At 44.7% G+C, this 22,160-nt stretch overlaps 1 protein-coding gene across 2 annotated transcripts in view; it reads left to right on the top strand.

Annotated features, from left to right (window-relative positions):
• The window catches only part of DOK5 (docking protein 5), a 34,932-nt gene extending 19,552 nt beyond the window's left edge, over window positions 1–15,380 (top strand). The window contains exons 3-9 of one of the 2 annotated variants that reach the window (XM_065754593.1): window positions 5,015–5,129; window positions 5,230–5,349; window positions 6,110–6,299; window positions 7,167–7,302; window positions 12,000–12,062; window positions 12,276–12,396; window positions 14,707–15,380. In XM_065754593.1, coding sequence (XP_065610665.1) covers window positions 5,015–5,129; window positions 5,230–5,349; window positions 6,110–6,299; window positions 7,167–7,302; window positions 12,000–12,062; window positions 12,276–12,396; window positions 14,707–14,774 — 813 coding nt within the window. In that variant the 3' untranslated portion in view covers window positions 14,775–15,380. The remainder of the gene's footprint in view (window positions 1–5,014; window positions 5,130–5,229; window positions 5,350–6,109; window positions 6,300–7,166; window positions 7,303–11,999; window positions 12,063–12,275; window positions 12,397–14,706) is intronic. The other variant, XM_065754594.1, reaches the window with a different exon arrangement.
• The last annotated feature ends 6,780 nt before the right edge of the window (window positions 15,381–22,160 follow it).

Raw genomic sequence — 22,160 nt, 5'->3', positions numbered from 1 at the left:
ATGCTCTAATTCAAACAGTTGTTCGAATTCACAGGGCTGCTAGGTCTGTTTTCAGTCAGCTGTGTGTGTTTGGCATGTTGCAGGAGGGGATAGTAGAGAGGGAAAATATATTCAAGAGTGTTTCTGGCAACGGAGAAGCTCTGTCTGCTTGTGCTGTTGCTGAGCAGTGGATAATTAATCCCTTATCCTGATTCAGAATTCCTACCGCACAGCTCTGCAAGTTATCTTAGTTTTTAATCAAATATACTTCAGTTGTATTGGTTGTCACCTTGATGTAAAGGAGCCCTGAAAACAAGAGGGAGGAAAGGAGTGTGCCAGGGAAGGGTTGTAACCCCCAACAGAATAACGTTCCTCCTGTGCTTCCGCTGTTAAATGCTGTCCTGGGCCTGAGATTTGTGGCTCCTGGAACTTCTTAGGATTAAGTTTATGAATGCACACTAATTTTGGACAAAAAAGCCCCAACAAAACTCAGTAAACTACGAAAGCACTTTTGCGAGTGTAGCAGGAGGAGAATAGCAGCCTGGAATACTGGCAGGTGCTTGGTGTCTGCTCCTGACTCCTTTCCAAAGCCCGGGGAGGGGAAATTAGCTGTCTGCCACTTTTTAGTGTGAATTTGGTGCATATGTGCCAGACAATTTGAACCATCTGTTGCATAAGTGAGAGCAACAGGGAAGCTCTTCAGGCAGCCCTGGCAATGAGGGTGCTTTGTCGCACCTTGCTGGGTGATGCAGCAGGTCAGGCACCAAGAGGTCTTTGACAGGCTCTCCCTTGGGTGCACAGGTGTGCTACAGAGGCTCGGCAGCAGGATCTGCTCCTTGGCCAACCCTGGGCTTTGCAAGCAGGGGCTGTGCCATATTGCATTTCCTCTGAAAGGTGAGGACAGCTCCAGCAGCGCAGCTCCAAAAGGAAGAGAGGGCAGCTGCTGTGTTTTTGCCAGCCATAAAAATCAGGTGCCACAAGGCTGTGTTTGGGACCTAAAGCATGTGTGAGCTGAAAGACTGAATTTGGGACTCTTCTGTATGCTATGACTGCAGCTACAGACTTCAGAATAATTCCCAGAGTGCCAGATCTGCTCCATCCGTTGTTCTCTGTGTCCTGTACTGCACAGTCTTGGTCTGAAACTAGCCCAGAAGAGATTGGGCAGGGTCAGAGGTCAGCCTTGGGGCTGCCCATCCTGCATACCTGAGGGAGTTTTGGTCTCAGCCAGTGCAGTTCTGTGGGAACAAGTGCTTTCAAGAGGTGTTCAGGTGCACTGGAAGACTTTCAGACTGTGCTATGAAATGCCATTATACAAGAATGCTCCAGCAGTCAGCACAGCACCAAATAACCCCAGAGCTGCCAGTTACTGTAGCTAGCAGTTCTCCAAATACAAACGCCCCTTTTCCCAGCTCACGCTAAAACATGAGTTAAAAATCATTTGATGATCAGTTAAATTAATGACACAATGCTATTGATTTCAGTACATCCTCAAGATAACGCTCAAGGGATGCATCACGTGCAGTGTTATTTGACCAGGCTGTGGGCCAGGGCTCTCAGAAGAAATGTATTCATGGTATGTGGCAGTTGTGCTTTCCAATACAGCCGTTCAGCAGTCACAAGGTACATAAGGCGATCCCTGGGAGCACCTGCCTGCACAGTGTGGATTTGGGTTGCTCTTCTTTGTCTCCTCCCTAATCCCAGCACAAAGCACTTGGAGGTGGGGACAGAGTGGTGGGGAAAGGCTTTAGGTTACAGTCTTGTAACAGCATTAAATAATACCTCATTCGAATAAACTGCTGGCTAGTAGAAGGAAAAAATAGATCACAGTGAATACTGTGAAGCCAATGGATAAGGGATAAATAATGTCTCTGATAATCTTTGTTGCCTGCATCGTTCCACAGTGCGGTTAGAGGGAGTATGGCAATAAGGAGCAAATGTAGGAGAAGGCTTAATCAAATGGAAATAAATTTTTGTGTTCAAAGAATGAACTCTGGGATTTCAACCATGAGCTGCATCTTGGAAAATCTCTATTTGAATATATTACTCTGCCTTTGAGATTACTGTAGGAAAGTAGTTTGTAACTGTCTGGCCTTTCAGAGAGATTTATAAGGAAAAGAACTATTGCTATTCACACTTCCAAAACAACGAAGCCATTATACTCATGCTTATATTTATTAATTTCTGAAGGGTGATGTGGTTGTGCGTTATGCTGCCTTCAGGCCCAGTGAAGTGACTGCAGCATGGAGTGGCTGTCCTTAGCCAGGAGAAGAGCAGTGACTGCTGTCACGGGCTGCAGGGTGAGGAAGGAGCTGCTGTGTAACTTTTGGTAATCTTTTCTTGACTGGAAGAACAAAACAGAAAGGAAAACTGTTGGTATACAACTATGGCTGTAGCTTCTGTCCTGTTCTGTGTGGATCTTAGTGGAGTGACCAAATTGGGGTGACCAGCTGCTTCTGACATGAAACCCTACACCAGAGGTGTGTGATATTTGGCAGGAGGAGATCTCAATCCTAGTGGCTGTGCTCGTTGTGGATGTGGCACTGAGACACGAGTGCAGAAGGCTTTGGGTATGCAGGGGTGACCTGGGGTTGGAGTCTTGGTAAAAGAAGGTGTGATCAGAATGTGCTCCTTTTATGTACAGATAGATCGAATGCTGTAATCTCATCTTATCAGCAGTGCTTTGAACATTGCTCCCGTCTGGCCCAGAGGTGCATGACTCAGTCTGAACACAAATCATTAGTGGTAGTGCTGGTTGGTTGGTTGGTTTGTTCCCTTGCAAGAGCCTGCAGCCTCCTGTGCTGCCCAGCACTGCAGACCCTGGCAGCTGGGATGCTGGGTACCATCCTGCAGAGCTGCGTGGCCCTGGAGCTGGCAGGGAGCTGGGGCTGTGGCTGCCCAGTCCTGAGCCTCCACCTGCCCAGCTGCCACTGGATCCCACAGCAGAGAGACGAGGCAGTTTTCTGTATAAACCATCCCTGTTCTTGCTGATGAGCACCTCAGGATTCATTACGCTAGAGACCAATTAGCGTGCTACCCAGCAGCAGGAGTGTCACACACCAGATTTTAGGAAATGAGCTTTCAATTAGAACAAATCCTGGGTAACTAAATGATTCATTACCAAAATATATGGCCCAATTTTGCTTCTGCTAGCTTCTGTACTCACAGGTACTTGCTCACTCACTGGTACCAATTTCATTAGCACATCCACTTGCAGAAAATGTGCTCTGTGCTCACTGTAAATGTCAGGATAGTTGCTGCCCTGAACAAAAAGTCTATCTTTAGTTTCTTTCCTTATTGCATTTGAATACTTCCTGGCAAATGAGAGCTGAACCTGGCAGCTGGCAACTCCAGCTTGACCTGTCATGTACTGAGTACAATGGGAATGAGCCATGACAGATTTGTCATATTTAACAATGAGTTTGTCAGTGTCTTGTTAGCACTGGGGGATGTACTTCCATCACAGGATTTCCTGGAAGAGCGAAAAATCCTAATGCAAAATTAAGCACGATCAGGAAGTCTCGGTTTTGACACTTCTCAAAATCTTGAGCCTGGAGGCAATAAAAACCAGACTCCTAAATTTGGCAGCTCTGCAGAAGGCTTGATGTGTTCCCTATGGATGCTTCTTTCATTCTGTTATTCCTGTTGCTAATAGCTACGGAGTGAATTTCCAGACATTAGGTGTGCTGCTTATCTGGGGGATAGGTTGCCCACTGGCTGCTGTCCCTTCCATTCCAGGGTCTTGCCTGGAAGTGTAACTTTAGCTGTCCATTCTCACTTGGCTAAACGAGAACAGGCAATAAACTGACTCCAAGAAGAAAGTGATTTTAGGTTAAAGGCTGGAGGGATGCAGTGGGTGTGCTGGCAAACCCAGGGAGCTGTGGGGGAACAGCCTTCTTCTGGACCTGCAAGGTCATGGCAGCTCCTGAATCTTCCGGAGAAGACGGTTGCTGCATTTCTTCCTTCACAGCTCCATCTGTAAGGGAGCATTCCACGGCACTAATGAGACCAAAGTAATTAAGCTGTTTTGTTGCAGAGTACAGCTTTGGGAATGTTATTGTTTAATTCCTCCTTTCTGTCTCTGTAATCCTTACCATGTCAAAGAATCAGTGAAACTATTTCTGATATTTCAGTTGAGCTTCCTGATGCCACGTCTGGGTATTAGTCTTCATAACAGAAAGAATTTAAATAGTGAAGAATTTCTCCTCGGTCAAATATAGGAAAATTATTTACAGGTGTGAGCTTGAAAAATGAATGCCAGAGCCATGTGAAGGAACCATAGCATGCATTTCCTAAAGCTGCATGCAAGGTAACAGATACGTGTTCATTTTTATTGGATTGAAAAAGCTTCCAGTCAGTTTTTGGCAAGCAAGCAACAGAAGTCTGTGTCTACAAGTCTGAGAATTCGTTCTATGAGTCTTTAAAGTGAAAAAGCTTTCCATCTACAACTGTCATCTTTCAGAAATGATTTCATTTAAATTTTTATTGTTATTTTCCTCCATGGGCCATTACAAGAAATCATTGACTTTCCATACGTGCTGTTTCAGACGAAGACTTTACGCCATTCTTGGTTTTGTCCATGCGATGGAGGCCATGCTGGAACTAGACTCACTCTTCCAAATGGGAGAATCTTTCAGATTTTTCCCTTTACCTCTCTTTGTTTCTACTGCAACAGGTTGGACTTTTAAATGTTGTGATGCAAGTAGTTTTCTAACAGGAGTGAGCTTCAATTCTACCTGCACTTAGGCTTAAATCCTGTTTAGTTCAGCTTGCACTGAAGCTTATATGTCGATGAGAAAGAGCTGGTGAGTGCTTCATCATCCAGGCTCTCTAAGTAGTTATATAAGGTGATTCATGTCAAGGCTGTTTCCTTATGGGCAATCAAATATTCTCTCCTTGTCTGTCCTTTGCAGCTCAGTATAATTCTTCTTTCAGCTTCTCTGGTCAATAGCAGATATATATCTTTTAAGGTCTAAATTACACCTCCAAATCGTTGTTTTTTTGGTGTTGTTTTTTTTTTTATTTTTTTTCCCCCCAGGTCACGGAGCTCAATAATGTGAAGAATATATCACGAATGCCAAAAAGCACAAAGAAGCATGCTGTTGGGATTTATTTTAATGATGACACCTCTAAAACTTTTGCTTGTGAGTCAGGTGAGTAAAATGGCAACGCGCATGAGAAAACAAAAGAGCATCAATTGTGAAATCATAAATATATTATACCTACACACAGATTTTCTGGGCATTTATACAGAACTTGAGGCAGATGAGTGGTGCAAGGTACTGCAGATGGAGTGTCTTGGGACACGAATTAATGACATTAGCCTTGGAGAGCCTGACCTGTTGGCGTCAGGGGTGGAGAGGGAGCAGAATGGTATGTACATAACATATTGACTGCTTAAATCTTTTGTTACTTTAAAAGAAAGTCATTTGGGCTGCACACGTGAGCATAAAAAATAAATTGGTACAAAAAAATTGCTTTTTGTTATCAACCAAAGAAAACAAGACCCTGGTCCTGGTTTTTTTTCTTTTTTTTTTTAATTTTATTATCATTATTTGCTACCAGAAATAATGAGCACGATAATAAGGTGCTGTAATTCAGAGTTTTGAATTATTTTGGAATAGCACCTTTCAGGCAGTTGAGCTGACCTTGGAGATGGAAACTGTATTTTTGTTGTGTTTTCTTATACTGTGTCTGCATAACAGTCTCAGCCTCTGACTGAGGCTATTTATCAACATTGTTAAAGCCAATAGTAAATAACAATAATTGCATGCAAAACCTGAGCCCTCAGCTACTTCACTTTCCTATGGAAATTAACTAATTATATGCACGAAAGCACTTGCGATGTATTTATTCATGCACACAGTTGTATTAATTGTGAATATCTGGATTATGATGGTGCAGTTCTCTCAACGCATGCCCAAATGTTTGATGCCCTTTGGGTGCAGCATTTTGATTGCTCCAAATATTGAATTTTGTTGAGATATTGGAAGGAATTGAGCCTTTATTTTTGAAATAATTGTTCAAAGTGGAAGTAAGATCTTGTAATAGAGGTGGAAAATAGGAAATTCCTTTAATGATTTTGACAGTTAACGGGCAGGGATTTTAGACTAACCTTTTGTTTTTCTCCCAGAGAGATTCAATGTGTATTTGATGCCATCCCCTAACTTAGATGTGCATGGGGAATGTACCTTGCAGATAACATTTGAGAATATCTGTCTTTGGGACATCCAGAATCCCAGAGTCAAACTCATCTCTTGGCCATTAAGTGCCCTCCGACGCTACGGGCGGGACCCTTCTTGGTTCACCTTTGAAGCAGGGAGGTAGGTGTGCATTGGCTGCGGTGCATCTCTTTCCTCTGTCGTTCTGAAGCAGTGGAGAAGGGGCTCCTGGTTTTTATTGATCGTACTTCAGTTTTCCATCTAATCCAACAAATGGGTTTATAAGAAATGTGAATGCAGTTCCTTCTTCTAGAGGTGTTGCTCCTTATCGCTTCCTGCAGCTTAAACTTAATGGACTGAACTCTATGTGGCTGAAGCTGGAGCACCTCTTGATTGAACTGAACTCCCAAATCCTTTTCAAGGGATGTGGTTGAATTTTTTTTTATATAAGCACATTAAAGAATTACAATCATAAAAGAGAAATGCGTCATACAATTAACTTATCTGGAAAGAGAAGAGGCGTTTAAATGTCCGTCCTTTGTACTGCTGAAGAATTTAGTTCTCTCAGGAAAAAGGTTTTTAGTTCTCTGATTGTGCATTAGCTGTGGTGAGACATTGCCATTGGGATGCTGAGAGTAATGTATTTAGGGTTTCAAGTGAAAGACAAAGCCCATTACAGGCAATATAAAAAACCTGAAAGGGGAAGAAAGAAAATTAATCCCCCTTTCTTATATCTGTATTTCGAAGATCTGGGTTTTGTATGTCAACTCTCTAGAGCCCATGCACTTTCAAGTGTGGTACTCACCCAAGTCTGTTTGGCAAGAGTAATACCAATGTGTGTTAAAGCAGTAAGAATGCACTAGGCTGTTAAAGCCCATGTAAATAACTTTGTTCTATCACCCAACAACCTCTATTTCATACTGCTTATGCAGTAACAGTTCTAGAGCTGCACAGCACAGTTATGTGCTACAGAACCCATGAGCACGTGGAAATCTCACATCTGGATCCTGTCTGCTCTCACTTCGGCAGGATGTGTGACACAGGAGAAGGACTGTTCATCTTTCAGACGCGAGATGGGGAAGCAATCTATCAGAAGGTTCACTCGGCTGCTCTGGCCATAGCAGAACAACACGAGCGCCTGTTACAGAGCGTGAAGAACTCAATGGTATGGCTGTGCACTCTGCTATTTCACATAAGTGAGCAGTGTTTCTTCAGTGTTTCTTTTGATTCACAGGCAGTAAGCAGTCTGAGAATTGCTCTTATTAAATTCTGCTCAATTCTTATATTTAGGGTAGTGTATGTAACTGGGTTCCTTTCCAAGGATTCGAAGAACAGGGGGAGCCTATAGCCCCTGATTTCTGTGGTTGGAAAACCATAAGTGTGATTTAACGCAGAGGTGATGAGCTCCCATCAATCCATAATTTCCTTTCTTGTTACCTTCTTCTAATTAATCACCATCATGGGTTTGTTTAGAAATGTTTCTCATCAATCTATTTGCAGAATGCAGTTGATGCTCAGTTTTTTTGTTAATTGATGCCTATGCTTGAAGGATGATTTGGACATAGCTGTATGGCTCAGGTTTACCTGTGGGAGGGAGGAGTTTGTTTTTCTGATCTCTTGATGTCTGTTTTCTACAAGTGCTTTTTGTGTCTAAAACTCATTTTGTGATGCACAATACTGCTAGAAAATAAAGGAGTGTAAGATGCAAAGTTAACATACAGACTGAGAACATATAGCGTGAGATCTCCAAAATGTAAAGTCAAAAGAAGGCAGTTTGATGGCACTTGCACCTAGCATGTTTCCAGCTCTTATTTTGTTCATTTCTTTTCTTGTGAATCCTGTGCAGTGAGAAGGAATCTTCTGTTCATCCCATGTCACAATCAGTCTCTACGCTGTAAGACTCTTAGGGTGAGCAGCATCATTAGTGTTTTGAAGATAATGGGCTTTCTGGAATGCATAAAATGCACAGAATGGACAGCTATGGAAGAGCCTGGCCATGTGCAACTTCTCTATTCCAGGCAGTACTAATCGGTTCATGTAATCTGCCATGAGAACTGTCTTCTCCATTATATGAAAAGTGCTGCTGATATCCACATCCATGTCTAATCCTTCCAGTAATTTCACTGACTTCCTGAACTTGAGGCAGAATGGAAGTCAAATCTGTGATAGGAAGCTATTTCTCTTAGCAGTATAATGAGCAGGAGCAATAGAAAACGATTTCCAAGTGTTCTGACCAGCTTTGTGTACTAGATCAGCTGTTTTACCCAATGTGCAGGTGGATGGGTAATTCTGTCATCGCTTGTTGACCGGGTGGGTCAATGAGTGAGGAAGCACAGAAGACTCAAGTCTGTTTCAGGGGTTAATGCAGGCCATGCAGTGTTGATTTCCAGCAGGTAAAAGACCCATTAGCATGGCTCTACCAGTTTCCAGCTGCTGCTACTCAGTTTCCTTCTGGCTGGTGTCACACCAGTGCAGTCACCTCAGTAAAGCCACGTCTGTGAGGACAGGTACTGACCCAAAGCCTGTCTTGTTCAGAAATATCCAAAATTCACTGATCTGAGACAGATGGGTGGATGATGTAAGCACGCATCTGAAGCAGATTAGAATTAGCCTAGTCTAGGTCAGCCTATGTGGCAAGCTTTTGTGGCACACCAGCGTCAGATGGGACTGAGCAATCTGCCGAGTGCATGAATTCAGTTCAAAAAAGAAAAGAAAAAAAAAGCATTTCATTAGCTTATACCTCCTGAAGTGAATAGGCTTTCAGGCTATTCCATATTAGTGGTTTTACATTCATGTAATTGCATCTTTAATGCACGATATCTGATGGTCTGCTGTAAAATTTCTATTTTACAAGCGTCCATACACTCAACAGATGCACGATTGCTGCAGATTTCAATAGAGAGCAGCTGTGCAACCTCTAAAGCTTTTTCATGAACACTGTGTCCAACCACAGCCCCTAAATCTCGTTTTATAGACCCCAGAGCACTAAACAGGAAATAAGAACATATTCCTGTCGAACTGAAAGCCTTGTAATTTAAGATCTGAATATAATTGCTTCAGACGAGTCCATATGCCCATGAATACAAGTCTCCCAAGTCTGTCATAGAAATGTCTGGTCCCAAAATAGTCAGACTTAGTCCCTTCTCTGGGTTTCAAGAGTACTCAGATTTAGGAGTTTGACAGAAGACCATTACATTAATATACAGATCAGATGCCTGCTTTTGCAGATCACAGAATACCTTGTAAGGGTCATCTTCATTGTTCAGGTTGATTGATTTCCCTGGTTCTTTAATTCTGCTTGAACACTTCCAAGGGGAATTTATGTGGAGGCTTGCACTTCATGCCCAGCGGTCTGAGCTGCGTTAGATTGTTTCTGTCTCCAAGAATTATTAACCCTGTGTGTTTTTATTTATTTATTTAGTGTTAGTGAAGCTTGAGCTTCTATTTACAGAAGAGATGAATAAAAGATGGGAGACACTGGCGATGAGAAATGAAGTCTCCACTGAGTGTCTTCTGCTTTTCCCCTGGCTGCTGCTACATCAGTGATGTGAGCATGGGAGATGGAGGTGCAGTGCTGAGCACCTGAGAGCTCCTGGGGGCTGAGCAGTAAATTGGAGATGGATGTCCCACATTGACGGAGGAAATAGAGCTGCTGAGAACTGCAGAGTGTGGGCTGCTGTGTGTCTGACACCTCCCCAGCAGCCACGTGCTTCATAGCTCAGCATGTTGATGCAGTGCGTGGCACCACACACAGCAGCTCCATGGAGACAGTGAGGGACCCATGGCTGAGCCTGTGGCTGCTGTAATGCTCGTGGACGTGAGCATAGTGGGCGTCCTCTGCCAGAGCCTCACCCTGATGCACCCTGTGGTGTGCCGTGGTGTTCTGGTGAGGTCTGATGTGCTGACCACGGTCTGACACTCATTCACTAGTGGGTTTCAGTTATTTTGCTTTCCAGTGAATTCAAAGGTCCCTTGAGCTCTTCTTAGTGATGCACAAAGCCTTTCTGGTCAGTGGCAGCTCACCTTGTCCAGCTGCTCCTTCCTTTCCTGCATTGCCAGACAAAGAAATGAAAATGTCTATTCAAATTGCAGACATATTTTCATGAACATTTGATTGCTGTGAAAACTGACAGGGGTAGTGCTGTGACTTGAGTGCTGTCTGTTCCTGCTCTCAGATGAGCTGCTTTAGAAAAAGACATTACATCCTGACATCTCACTGAGGAGTAATAACAGCGAGCCGCTCTGTTCTGGCCGCTGAAGCTCATGTGTCAGTGCCCTTTCATTTCTGATGTTTATTTTCATTTTTACCATTCTGTAGCTTTGTTCTATTGAATTTGGCAAGTGTTACTCTTAAGCAATTGTTCTAATAAATTCTGTTAATGTGAATTTGCTGCACTGGGAAGAAAATCCCCCTCAGAAGGACAGCTGTCCTCTCCAAGTGGAGGTCCCAAGACAAAGGTTTCTGTAATGCAGATTATTTTAAACTGGTGCATTCTGCAAAATCTTGGAGAGTTCTGCTGTCCAGCTTGAAATGACCCATCTAACCTGGTATATCTTAAATTATCTTTCTTTTCTTCCCTTTTGGAGCAACCTTCAAAGCTTTCTTGGAAGAATTTTTCTCCTAAGCAGGCAGTGGGTTTGCCTCTTGTGCTGGTGTTTCTGCTACAAAGAGAGTGAGAGGGTGTGGATTAGGTGCCCTCCAATTAAGAAATTATTAGTTATATTAGTGGTATGTGGAGTTGTGTGTCTTCTTGATCCTCTGCTTGCAGCCACTGCCCATGTGTGCTCCAGCACGGAGTTCTGGCTGGCTTTGACCTGCGTACGGTGCCTGTGTGGAATAAAGCCAGGTCATTAGCAAGCTATTCCTGCTTCCTCGGTTGCCACAGAGATACAGTGGGCTAATTGTGAGAATGAAATCAATCATCGTTACAGCTGCTTTTGCTTGCAGTCTGAGGTGTTTTGATGAAGTGCTATGTATTCAGGATGTAACATGCTAATTCTTTTCCCCAGCTGTGGGTTTTCTAACTCTTTCCCGTGCTGATTGAGTTCAGGCCCTTCTGTGTCTTTATCTTCTTTCTCTGGCGGTGTCTTTTTCTCCACTGATGCCCTCCTGGGCATTGCTGTCCCCCTGGCAGCTGGGCTGTGGCTCAGACTGCCCGAGCTTGCAGCCCAACTCACCTGTGAGTACATCAGCCTGGAAGTGCTGCATCCTGCCTCTGCTCTGGCTCGGCCGTGGGTCCCTCACTGTTTGTTTCCATGGAGCTGTTGTGTGTGATGACACCGCCAAGAGATGTTGGGGCTTCAGTGAGGGAGCTGTGATAAACATGCTGTGCAGCAGAGGTGGCACTGTGCAGTGACTCACGACGTGGGGGTGGGAGTGCTAAGAGCAAAGGTTGGGCCAGGTTTGCTTTTGTGTTTTGCTTTACCTTGACGTCACAGGCACAGCATCCACCATACAGAGGGAGCTTGAGGGCTCTGGCCCCTCTAAACAATGGCTCTTCGATAACAGGCAGTGCTCATGTAAAGGTTCTGTCAGGTTTTGTGAAACTATTATATAAGAGCTTGAACTTTTTCTAAAAAGCGTCTTTAAAAATAGAAAAAAAAAATCAAGTACAGATTTGTATCATCAAGCTAATGTTTTCCTGAGCTTTGGAAAGAGAATTTTAGCTGTACTGTGAAGTTTTTGATATTATGCAGATATTGTCATCAGCTGGTGTACGCGTATTGGTGAATGCACGTGAAACACGTCTGATCACGTTCTTGGTCGTACCCAGCTTTGGGAAGTTGCTTACATAGTTGCTACGTAGCTGTTAAAGGAGGAGCATTTTCCTGCCTCCCACTGAACCTCAGTTTCTGTTTCAGCTGCTTGAGTTAGACCTCCCCGCAGGGGCAGCGGTGCTCGCGCAGGAGCGGGGCAGCACGAAGGTGAGCTCGGTGTGCAAAGCAGCGTGGCCTCCTAATGCGTGGTGTGTGCCCCGAGCCTAACCCCGAGTCAGCCCCTGCTGGCTGCAGGTGGGCAGATGGACAGAGGGAAATGCTGAAATGCCGTTAGAATTCTTTACAGACAGTGCTTGTGCAGTTCCCCGAGGACCTTCAAGTGCTCATCTGCCTCATTCATATCCGTTCACTGCTTTGCAGCTTCAGATGAAGATGAGCGAGCGAGCTGTGTCCCTCAGCACCATGGTGCCCCTGCCCCGCAGTGCCTACTGGCAGCACATCACACGGCAGCACAGCACTGGCCAGCTCTACGGCCTGCAAGGTAAGGTGGGGCTGGGGAGGGCAGCTGGGGAGGGCTGGTGGCAGTGCTGCCGAGGCATGTCAGCATCTCTCCATCTCGCTGGACACTAGTGCTCATTCTAAGCCAGCTGCCATTGTTGTTGAATTAATGGAGGGAAATGCCTGTCCAGCCTGAGCTGGAGTGGTTGGCACCAGCAGGATGCTCCTCTTTTTGGTGGAAAGGTGACAACATGGTTTTATCTCTAGGTCTGTGTCTGTGGTGGGGGATGGCAGGCCCATGAGCACACTGGCCCAAAAAGGGGGACAGAATGGAAGGGGAGGGGAAAAAAACAGCAGCAATGATCTGAGCAGGAAAACAAACTTAATTTACTAATTATAGTAGCAAGAATACAACTTAATTGGGATTGAAGCTAATAAATCAAATAAATGAGTTTCTGAAAACTGAAGCTCTTACTCTGATCTACCAGGGAGCAAAGAGTGACTTCTGGTAGTTTTATTTTTCCCTCCACCTGGAAGATGGAAATGAAGAGTGAGGTCTTCTGGGATCTGTAGTTCATTCTCTTCCGAGCCTGGAGCTGCAGCATTAACTCTTTACATGCTCTGCATGATGTTACAATGTGAAATACTGATCACGAATCATAAAACCACGGCACTACGTTATGCACTTCACTTGTGAGAGACAAGCAGGAGTAGATTTGATATAACATAGGATTCATGTCGTCATTTAACAGCAACTTAATCAAGAGTTTCAGCCCTTTCAAATCTCGTTATTTATTTCCCAGAGGGTAGTGACAAATGTGTACAGGAGATGCTCCCGTTAAGTGACAAGGTTCAGAGCAGATGCCCTTGCATTCTGAACTCCTTAAAGCTCGGAAGTGAGGAGCCACAGTGAGGTTGGGTCCACTCCTGGTCCTGGACTCGGTCGATAGTTTGTGTCTAAGGGATTGTATGGCCACAATCAATCTAAGATAGGCTTTGTTAGCTTCAGGTATATCCTAATACAATTTCCGACGGTCTGTACCGGCAAGGTGTCCTGATGTGAAAACATAAGGGATCTCTGTGCAGGCACATCTGGGGAGGAGGGCTGCAGGCATGGCCGCAGCTCCAGCAGCCCAGGGCTCCTACCTGCATCGCTCCCGGGGGCGGAGAGCTCTCCCCGCGGTTCTCCATCCCGGCTGCGGCTCCGCGGTCCCCGGGGGCCACCTAGCGGCACCGCTCCTTGGGCTGTGGGTGGGATGCTGATGCTGAGCTGTGACGGCAGGGCTTGGGGGTACGACGGGACACGCGGTGGAGGTGGGGCAGAGCCGGGACTGCCCCACCTTCTCGCAGCGTGTGGACGGATGGAAGGAGGATGTGCTTTTGGTGATGCTGTGAAGGTGGTGGATTTATTTATTCGTGGTTTTATATTTTTTATATATTTTTATTTTTTTCTCGTCCCTCAGATGTGAGGAGGAATAATGACTCTTATTTGTTTTACGCTTTTAAATAGAGCAGGAGGCTGCAGGGCGCGGCGTATCAGCGGTTGTAGTTAAAAATCCCCAGGGCGTGTGCTGCCCTCCGCGCTCGTCCCTCTCATTTCTTAGCCCCCCACTCTAACAGCTCATCGTTCTGTCCCGTTCCTTGTTTCTAACACTAGAGGGGGCATGCAGCACGTAAAAAGCCGCAGCGAAACCCCTGCCGTGTTTCGGACCGAGGGAGAAGTAATGCAATAGAAGCAGCACGCGAGCCCCTGCTGGTACTGGGCCGTACTGGGGCACACTGGAGCGGGGCTGCTCGCAGGGCTGACCCCATCGGGGCACCGCTATCGCTGTGCCTCGCTGCGGAGCCCGTTATTAATGCAGTCATCCTGCACTGTGTTGACCCAACGTAAGCAGACTGCGTGGGTACAGACTGCTCCTTTTGTGTTTAGAAGAGCAGCTTGCTTGTTAAACTGGAAAGGGGATCCTTGGAGGCTGTTGTCATGAGAAAGCAGTAAAGGTCTCTGAAAAATCCTGGTGCTCGAGAAGGAGAAAATAAATAAATCAAAGCTGCGTGAAGTGTTGTACTTAGGAAAGGTACTGAAATCATCCTCTCTTTTGTCAGTCGGGGACTGTCTGAGCATTACCCTGAGCATCTCCAGTTAGATCACACTGTCAAAAGCTCCAGATGCTTCAGTTTAATAATGAAACTCTGAGTGGAGATGCTTCTGAGCAGCAGATTAATTATACCTATCCCTACTTAAAGGATCTAATCTGCAGTTCACATTGTGATCTAGAGAGTGCTGCATACGATCACTGTGCATCACTGAGTGTTGTTCTGTTCTCCCCCCCACCCCCCTCCCCACATGGACAAGATGTTTCCAGCCCTGTGAAGCTCCATCGGACAGACACGTTTCCAGTCTACAGATCAGACCATCGATAAAGGGCTGCTGAGAACTTTACAAACTCTTTGTCTTCGGACGAGCTGCCCCTGTGGATGACACGGATACGGTGCAAAGCAAGGACAGGAACACTGCCAAGTGTGGGCTGGATGAAAAGCTGTTGCAATGCAAAGTTGGTGTGTCGTCTTTTGTTTTGTTTTTCTTTCAAACTTTGCTGAAAGTTACAAAGATTCTGTAGAAATTGGGGGTGGGAACAAAACCATCGCGCCCCGCAGTGTTTCTTTTGTATCCCATAGCTGGACGGACAAGTCACTCCCTAAATATTTCCAAATGTTTTTGTATGACCCCTATGTTGTAAATATGAGACTTTCTTGTTGTAGTGTGGTTTCATCCTGTCCGTTACAGCTGTGTTCACTGATGTCAGCTGTCATCCTTGTTTTGTAATGCTTACCTCCAGTTCTTAACATGACTGTTCAGCCTAACCCCTGACCTTTGCAATAGTGGCCAGTTTTAAGCAGCTATTGGATACAATTTTTTCCTGTTTGAAACCTGATGGAGACTTGGTTTGTTTCTTTGGAAAGCACACTCTTTATCCTCTGTTTCCTGTATTTATCTCCATCCATGTGAACGTTTGAAATAAAAAGAGTTCCCAGTTAATTTGTGGTGCAGCACTTCTTGTCATCGCTGTCAGCACAGTGAATCCACAGGGACACCGGGGGGGATGGGGTGAGGGTCCCCCCTCCCATCTCAGATGACAGCTCCCCTCAGTGAAGTGTGGGGGAGCAGATTGAGCAGGACTCTCACAATGCCATGCAACAGAAGATTTTCCTGTTCCGTGACAGCAACAGCAGCACTGTCACAGAGGCACCTTAATGCAATAGAAGAGAAAGTCTTAAATAGCTTTGCTGGCTGCTGCTCAGTATGGTCAGAAGCATCTAACAACGGTGCATAGAAGGCTGTGATTATCCTGATTACAAATGAAGCACTGCATTTAACCGAGAGTAGTTAAATCATTTAATTAAAAAGCTTTGGAGTAAGAATGCCACGTCAGGGCATGCCACGGGCCTGGATATGAAGTTTCGAAGCAGACTGAGGCAATGAGGTGCTTTTGGTGACCTGCAGGAAGCAGCCTGCACAGCTATGCTCAGTCTCGTGGGCTGTACCCAAACACAGTCAGTGTTGGAGTAGAAGGATGACCAGAGTGCAGTTCTGTGCCTCGTCCCAGCCCTGCTTGATCCTTTGACAGGGCAGGAAGGAATGTGCTTGTTAAAACTGTGGATCTATAAGAACAGGAAGGAGGGACTTGGGAATACAAGGTAAGAATTCAAAACTGGAAAGTTTAAAGGGTGCAAAAGTGTTCTGCAAAGTCATCCAAGGGAGCAGCCTTGGATTTTGTATAGCCTTTCCCATTCATGTGGCTCTAAGGAAGGCCATGCAATTTCTCAGGTGGTTGCTCCTCGAAGCCTGGGCAGGAATATCATCTCCCCCCTTTCCTTTCTTTCCCACAAAAGACCTCTGACCAGTCTGCAAGTTGTAGTAGAGGAGAAGGAAGAATGCATTTCAGGAGTAAAAGAAGGAATCTGAAAAGTAACCATGGAGCTGCCTACCCCACTTTTCAACTCCATGCTAAGAGAAGTTGCTCCATCTTTTGTGCAAGTAAGAATCAGTGCAGTGCTAAGGGCACAGTGAGGAGATGGAGCCAGCCCAGCCTGCAGCACAACTATGGCAGGTAATGATCTTAAAAGGCTCATCTTGGAATCAGGTGCATTAGGGAGAATGAAAAACACATAATCTCAAGAAAAAATCATAATTTGAAGTCACCTAGATATCATTACATACTGGTACCACAATGCAAATGCCATTACCTAAAAGAGCAGAGAAGGCATTGAGAGCTCTCATATGCATTGTGCTGCTGAGGGAAACGGGATAGCTGACAACTGCTCCATTTTCCTCTTAGAGAGGGAGGCAGTATCACTCCAGGACTTGCCAGAAGTCATTCAGGGCCTCTGAACTGGATCAGAGAAGTCTGGTCCAGCCACCCCAACTGCTCATCCCCATGGCATCCTTCTCAGCAGTTCAGGTTGTGGTAGCTATTGAGAGGAGCTCTGTCTTTGAAGGAATACTTACTGTGAGGCAAGAGTTCTTCAAAAGTGCTAATAGGAATGTAGAGGCCTCCAAAGTTAGTCAGCATGCTTCCTTGAATTGGCAGTGCTTATTTATATTTTTCTCCTTAGCAGCTGTTTGTAACCTGGTGAAGTGGCAGAGCCGTCCTGAGCACCATCCCTGAGCTGCACTGGGCATTGTTCCTGAAGATGTCTAAACTGTGGTGGTAGTGGTGTTTTATTTCCAAAACCATTTCAAAAGATTGCCCTTTGGGTACGTGGTTGTGTGGTATGCAGTGTCCAAGAGCTTTAACCCACTGCAGAAACAAATCCCCATCCTCATGTGACAGTTCACGCAGTGGCACCGGGCTGCTCCATGCGAGGGGCACCACCAGCAACAAGTTTTGCTTGCTTGAGTATGTTGTTTCAGCATTTCTCTGAGTGAAACAGCTGTATTTCTGTGTTGTTTTTTTTTTTCTCTCATGTTTGGACTGTTGTTGATACTCAGAATTAAAATTGCTAGCATTTAATTCTGCCATCCTTCTCACACCTTACAGCAGAAAAGCATGATTTATTAATATTTAAGCTGCTGAACAACTCTTGGAGTTTGTGACTCGCAGCCACAATGTCGTTAATTTAAATAATCACTCAAATAAAATGAATGCAGGAGGAGTTGTATCTGAGTCCTGTTGCTGAGCAGTTCTGGAAAATGCATAATAAAACCACAGCCTCGGGCGCTGAGGTTTGGGGTCATGGAGTGGTATTTCTGTGTATTCATTAACTTTCACAAGGGCAGATTGATCTTCTGTTTCCAGGAACGGTAATGAACCATTTTCTTATTTTTAGGGAATATTCTATCACAGCCTCTAGCCATGTAGTGCTTAAAGAAAAGCTGTTTTCAAACAGAAGGCTCTAATTAGAACTTAGGCCTCAGCTGCATTGATTGCACTGCGCTTCCTTGGTAGATTTACAGGTGCTAGCAAATCAACTTGCCCAGGAGGAGGTTTGTGCTGTAGTGGTGGTTTTCTCTTCAGTTCTTGGCCCACATGTTGTTTCCTGTTGAGTAAAAGGGCATTAGCTGCTGAGACATGCTGGTCCTCAACCCATCTGTAGCTCGTGATCTCCCTGCTGCAGCAGTCATCCTTAAAGCCCCCAGAAGTGCACCCCCAGCAGAAGGGGGTACTGTGCTTCTGAGCAAACTCCTCATTCCAGAGCAGAGGAAGCAGAGATGTGGGTGTTCTGCCCTTCCCTTGCATTTCAGGTATAGGTTACAACATAAGCGAAGGTTTTAAAACCACAGGTGAGGAAAATAGTGTCTGAATGGGTTTGTTTCCAGCTCAGGCTCTATTTGCAGCGTGACCTGGGCATCACCCAGCAGGCAGGAGCCTCCAGAATGGCCACACAGCAACAGTGCAGTTGAGACCACATATAATAGTGTGAAGAGGTTGTCAGTTCCTATTGGAGAAATTCTACTTTAAAGGAGGCACGAAGTATCAGGCTCTAATTATCTGTGCTCATTAAGATACTTCAGGTGGTTTCTTTTATTTATTTATTTATTTAAGAAAACTGCATCCTTGCCAAACTTAAACTCTGGTAACAGCCCCCATTTCCTCTCTCGTTTCTCTGGGTTGCTGTTCCCTACTCTCCCGTTCTGGCTTTACATTCTGCTGGGAGCTTAAATCTAGCATTCTGTGCTGCAGAGGTGGACAGGCTGTCTCTGTGCAGTGCGTGAAATCATGCTTGCATGAAACTATAGCTTCTAATAGGATATTGTCCACATTTTGAGATAAAAGTCATTACCAAATAGAAGAGCACTGGCAATGTGGCAATGAGAAATTCACTTGCTATTTTAACTTATCGCATCTTTTCTTGACTGAGCAGAGGGCTTAGTTTTACAGAATTAGATGAGATATCTACAGACCGAATGATATAAAAAAACCTTTTGTGCTGAAGGCAATGCATGCTTTTGGAATATATGGTCCATAAAACTAAAGTAAATAGTTGCATAAATAGTTGTTTCTCCATAAACATGTAATGACACGTCTGAAAGCCATGCAGTATTAATGATGTATGAGCTCTATTTTTGGCACATTTAGTAAAATTAAAGCTTACCTACATTTAGCAAAAATGATTCACATAAATATAGCTCTGCAGTGAAGGAGGGGAAAAGATAGCAACATCAGATTGATAGCTCCTCTGCCAGCTGTGAAGGATGTGGAGCTGGGGGGGTCTGTCAGAGCTGCAGCTTCTGGAGGGTGCTGCTGTCCCCTTGGTGCCACCAAAATCTGACCTACTGAACCCTGCGCTTGAGTTTGGGGTCTTTGTCATTTGGGTGGAGTTTTGTGCTAGGTTTAGCTGGAGTTAGTTGCCAGCTCATCTTCTTTCTGGGGCTGCTGGCACAGGCTGTCCAAAAGCAGAAGCAGGAGCAAATCGAGGGCAGCACTGTATTTTTTTTTATTTTTATTTTTTGTCGTTGGTGCTGAGCTGTGTTGGCTTATGAAGATCATGGAGTTGTGGTATGAAGCTCTGCCTGAGTCGGAAGCAAACAAAGGGAAGGTAGGTGTAACATTCAGGGGTGAATTCTGACATTAAATCTTGTCATCTGAGTCTCTATCGGGAGCACTTTCAGGTGTTTGTGTTACTCAAGTTTCAGATTATTTTAAGTTTCACTTTATTCTTGCCCAACAAAGATAGGATTGCCCATTCACTTCTAATCAATTTGACTAGCGTTGTTTTCACTGACAAAGACTTCTTCGTGCCAGATGGGGAGAATTTGGCTGCAAAACACTTGTCTGGAAGATAACTGGAATGAAAAACCCCTTGGGTAGAGGCATTTGTAGAAAACTGTTTTGTGTTTTTGTGTGTATTCTTTCCCTGGGGATGCTCCCGTGGCAGTGTGTTGTTTTACTGAGGAGCTGGTATTTAAATCAGGACATCAGGAAGGGTTGGTTGCCTCCAGTGTCAGAGCTCTTCAGGCTCTCTCCTGGAGCTGCGCAGCCCCAAATAAAGCCTGACATTTGAGCAAGCCCAGGTGTTGTTTGTGTTATTTGCAATAGTCACCTCTCAATTCAACCTTACACTGGGAAACCAAACAACTGAGCCACTGAAGGTGGTAGGAATCCTTCCTGCTGATATTGCTGGGGGCTGGAATCAGGTAAGCCTCTGTTAGCACCCTTGAGATTGCAAGAAGTCAGCACCGAATGGTGATGGAATGATTACCAGCTGTCTGCTGATGTCAGTGTGAGCGTTAGGTCTGAAACACAAAATAAATCAAGAAAACCAAGTCCAGTAAAATAAAGAAAGAAAATCCTAGGAGTGGAAGGCTCACATTGCTATATTTAATCTGTTTAACTCTACTGATAGGCTGGAAACACTTCTTTCATAGGTTCATCACTGTGCTAGTTAATTTGCTTGGTCAAGTTTAGGGGATTATGAAGAATAATACTAGCTTTTCATTAACAGTAGTTATGAATTCAGAAGGATCGTGGTCAATAAAGGCTGTAAGCACTGCCTCTGCTGTTGACATGTGCTCATCTGTTTGCCCCATGAGCCCAGGGCACAAGCCCTGGGACTCCTGTAGGTACTTTGGAGGCAGTTTCACCTGCTTTACAGAGTGTGAGGGCATTACAGATTTAGAACCAAAAAGGCATTCCCTGCTTTTCAGGGAAAATCACATTTACAGTATCTTCTAATTGTATTCATTTCCAGTGTTGAGCTGCAATACTGATGCTGTTCCCAGGAGCAACACATCATCCAGACCAGTCCAAACTGGAAGGGAGACAAAAATACATTGGCCAGAAAGTGAGGTGGAAATTGTCCAATACATATCTAAGAAACCTGGACATAATCAAGGTCTGAAAGTAATACAGTAAGCTGAAGACAAGTTGTTTTATCATAGAAAAATATGAGCTGCCAATGAACTGTTGCTCTTCAAAAATCCCCATATAACTTTATCTCCGACGCAGCACAGAGTGCATTCTCACATTGCTTCAGTAAAAGCGTTCTGATGGGAAACAACGAGTCCCTCTCCTTCCAAATGGAGTGGTTCATTATCAGATTTACCTGCTTGTACCTTTCCCATGTGAGCAGCGGGTTGCTGGAGTCAGGGAGTCATTCATTTAATTGCACTGCCTTTCCCATGCAGGCAAGTTGCTGTCTCGCTGCTGAATGAAGCAGAATGTACTTTTTGACATCACAACACGTTTGAACTCTGCTTGTTTTGGTTCTTTCTGTGAGGAAATATTTCTTTTATAACTCTCCTGATGCCCCCAGAAAGCCATCCATCAGCTGGAGCTGGAAGTGCTTTAATTGTCAAAGAGCTGAAGTCTGATTAGGGTAAAGAGAAGTGGGCTTAAGACAAGTAAACCACAGAGCTCAACTGGGGACCATCCCAGATCTTCTTTTTGGTTTAGCTGTAACTGATGCATGGAGGTAAGAGCTGATGGCTGATTTACGTGCTTCATCTTTCATTATGGTGTACTTCTGCTGTGCAGGGGGCCACAACAGAGGCAATTAACTACAACCAAGGCAGAAACAGCTGATAATCTTATATCAGTTTCTCTTCGAAATTGCTGCTTGTTGCTTTTCCTCTGTAGTTTTCTCCAAAATTGGCAGTCTGTTCTCCCAGCCATGACAGAATTTAAATGCCTTCACAGTCTGTTGTCTATTAAGGTTTTTATTAGTATTAATACGGTCTATTTTTCTAGCTGTCTGTTTCACTGTATTTAATTTTAAGATGTTATTGAAGTACAGGCTATAGGAGTGCTCCTAAGGTACAAGTCCATTCTAAAGCCATTAATGTATGCCTCCATCACACTCTCTTGCCGCCAAGGCTCTAGGAGCTGCTTCTACGGACACGTCTGATAGACTCCCAACTTAGAAAGATCTTGACTTTTGCTAGTAATAAAATATTGAAGAAGTCGTTCAATTTACACCATGGTTATGTTTGAGAGACCATTATCTCCCTGTAGACTTCATGGAAAGCAGAGGATTTCCACAGGGGGAATCCCTGAGATGTGAATTCACCTTTTACCAATACCCAAGAGCTCCCAGTGGGAAAAGGTAGGTGCTGTGCGCTCCCACCCAATAATCCCACAGGACACATCCCTGGGAAACCAGTCCCCTCTATCTCTGTGGTCTCAGACTGTGTGTTTCACCTCACATACCCCTCTGTCCAGCAGATGAGTTAAGGAATGAAGAGAAATACAATGCTGGAGCCCATCTGGCTTCCAGCTGCTGTGAGAAGGGGATGTTTCCTGTTGCTTTTATTAAGTAATCATTATCTGAGCCCAGAATGCTGTTATTGGCTTTATCAGTGGCTGCCAG

This window comes from Cyrtonyx montezumae, unplaced genomic scaffold (assembly GCF_038088225.1).
Source record: "Cyrtonyx montezumae isolate F1298 unplaced genomic scaffold, pur_monq_1.0 scaffold_9, whole genome shotgun sequence".
NCBI lineage: Eukaryota > Metazoa > Chordata > Aves > Galliformes > Odontophoridae > Cyrtonyx > Cyrtonyx montezumae.
This window is presented reverse-complemented; position numbering and strand designations above follow the sequence as displayed.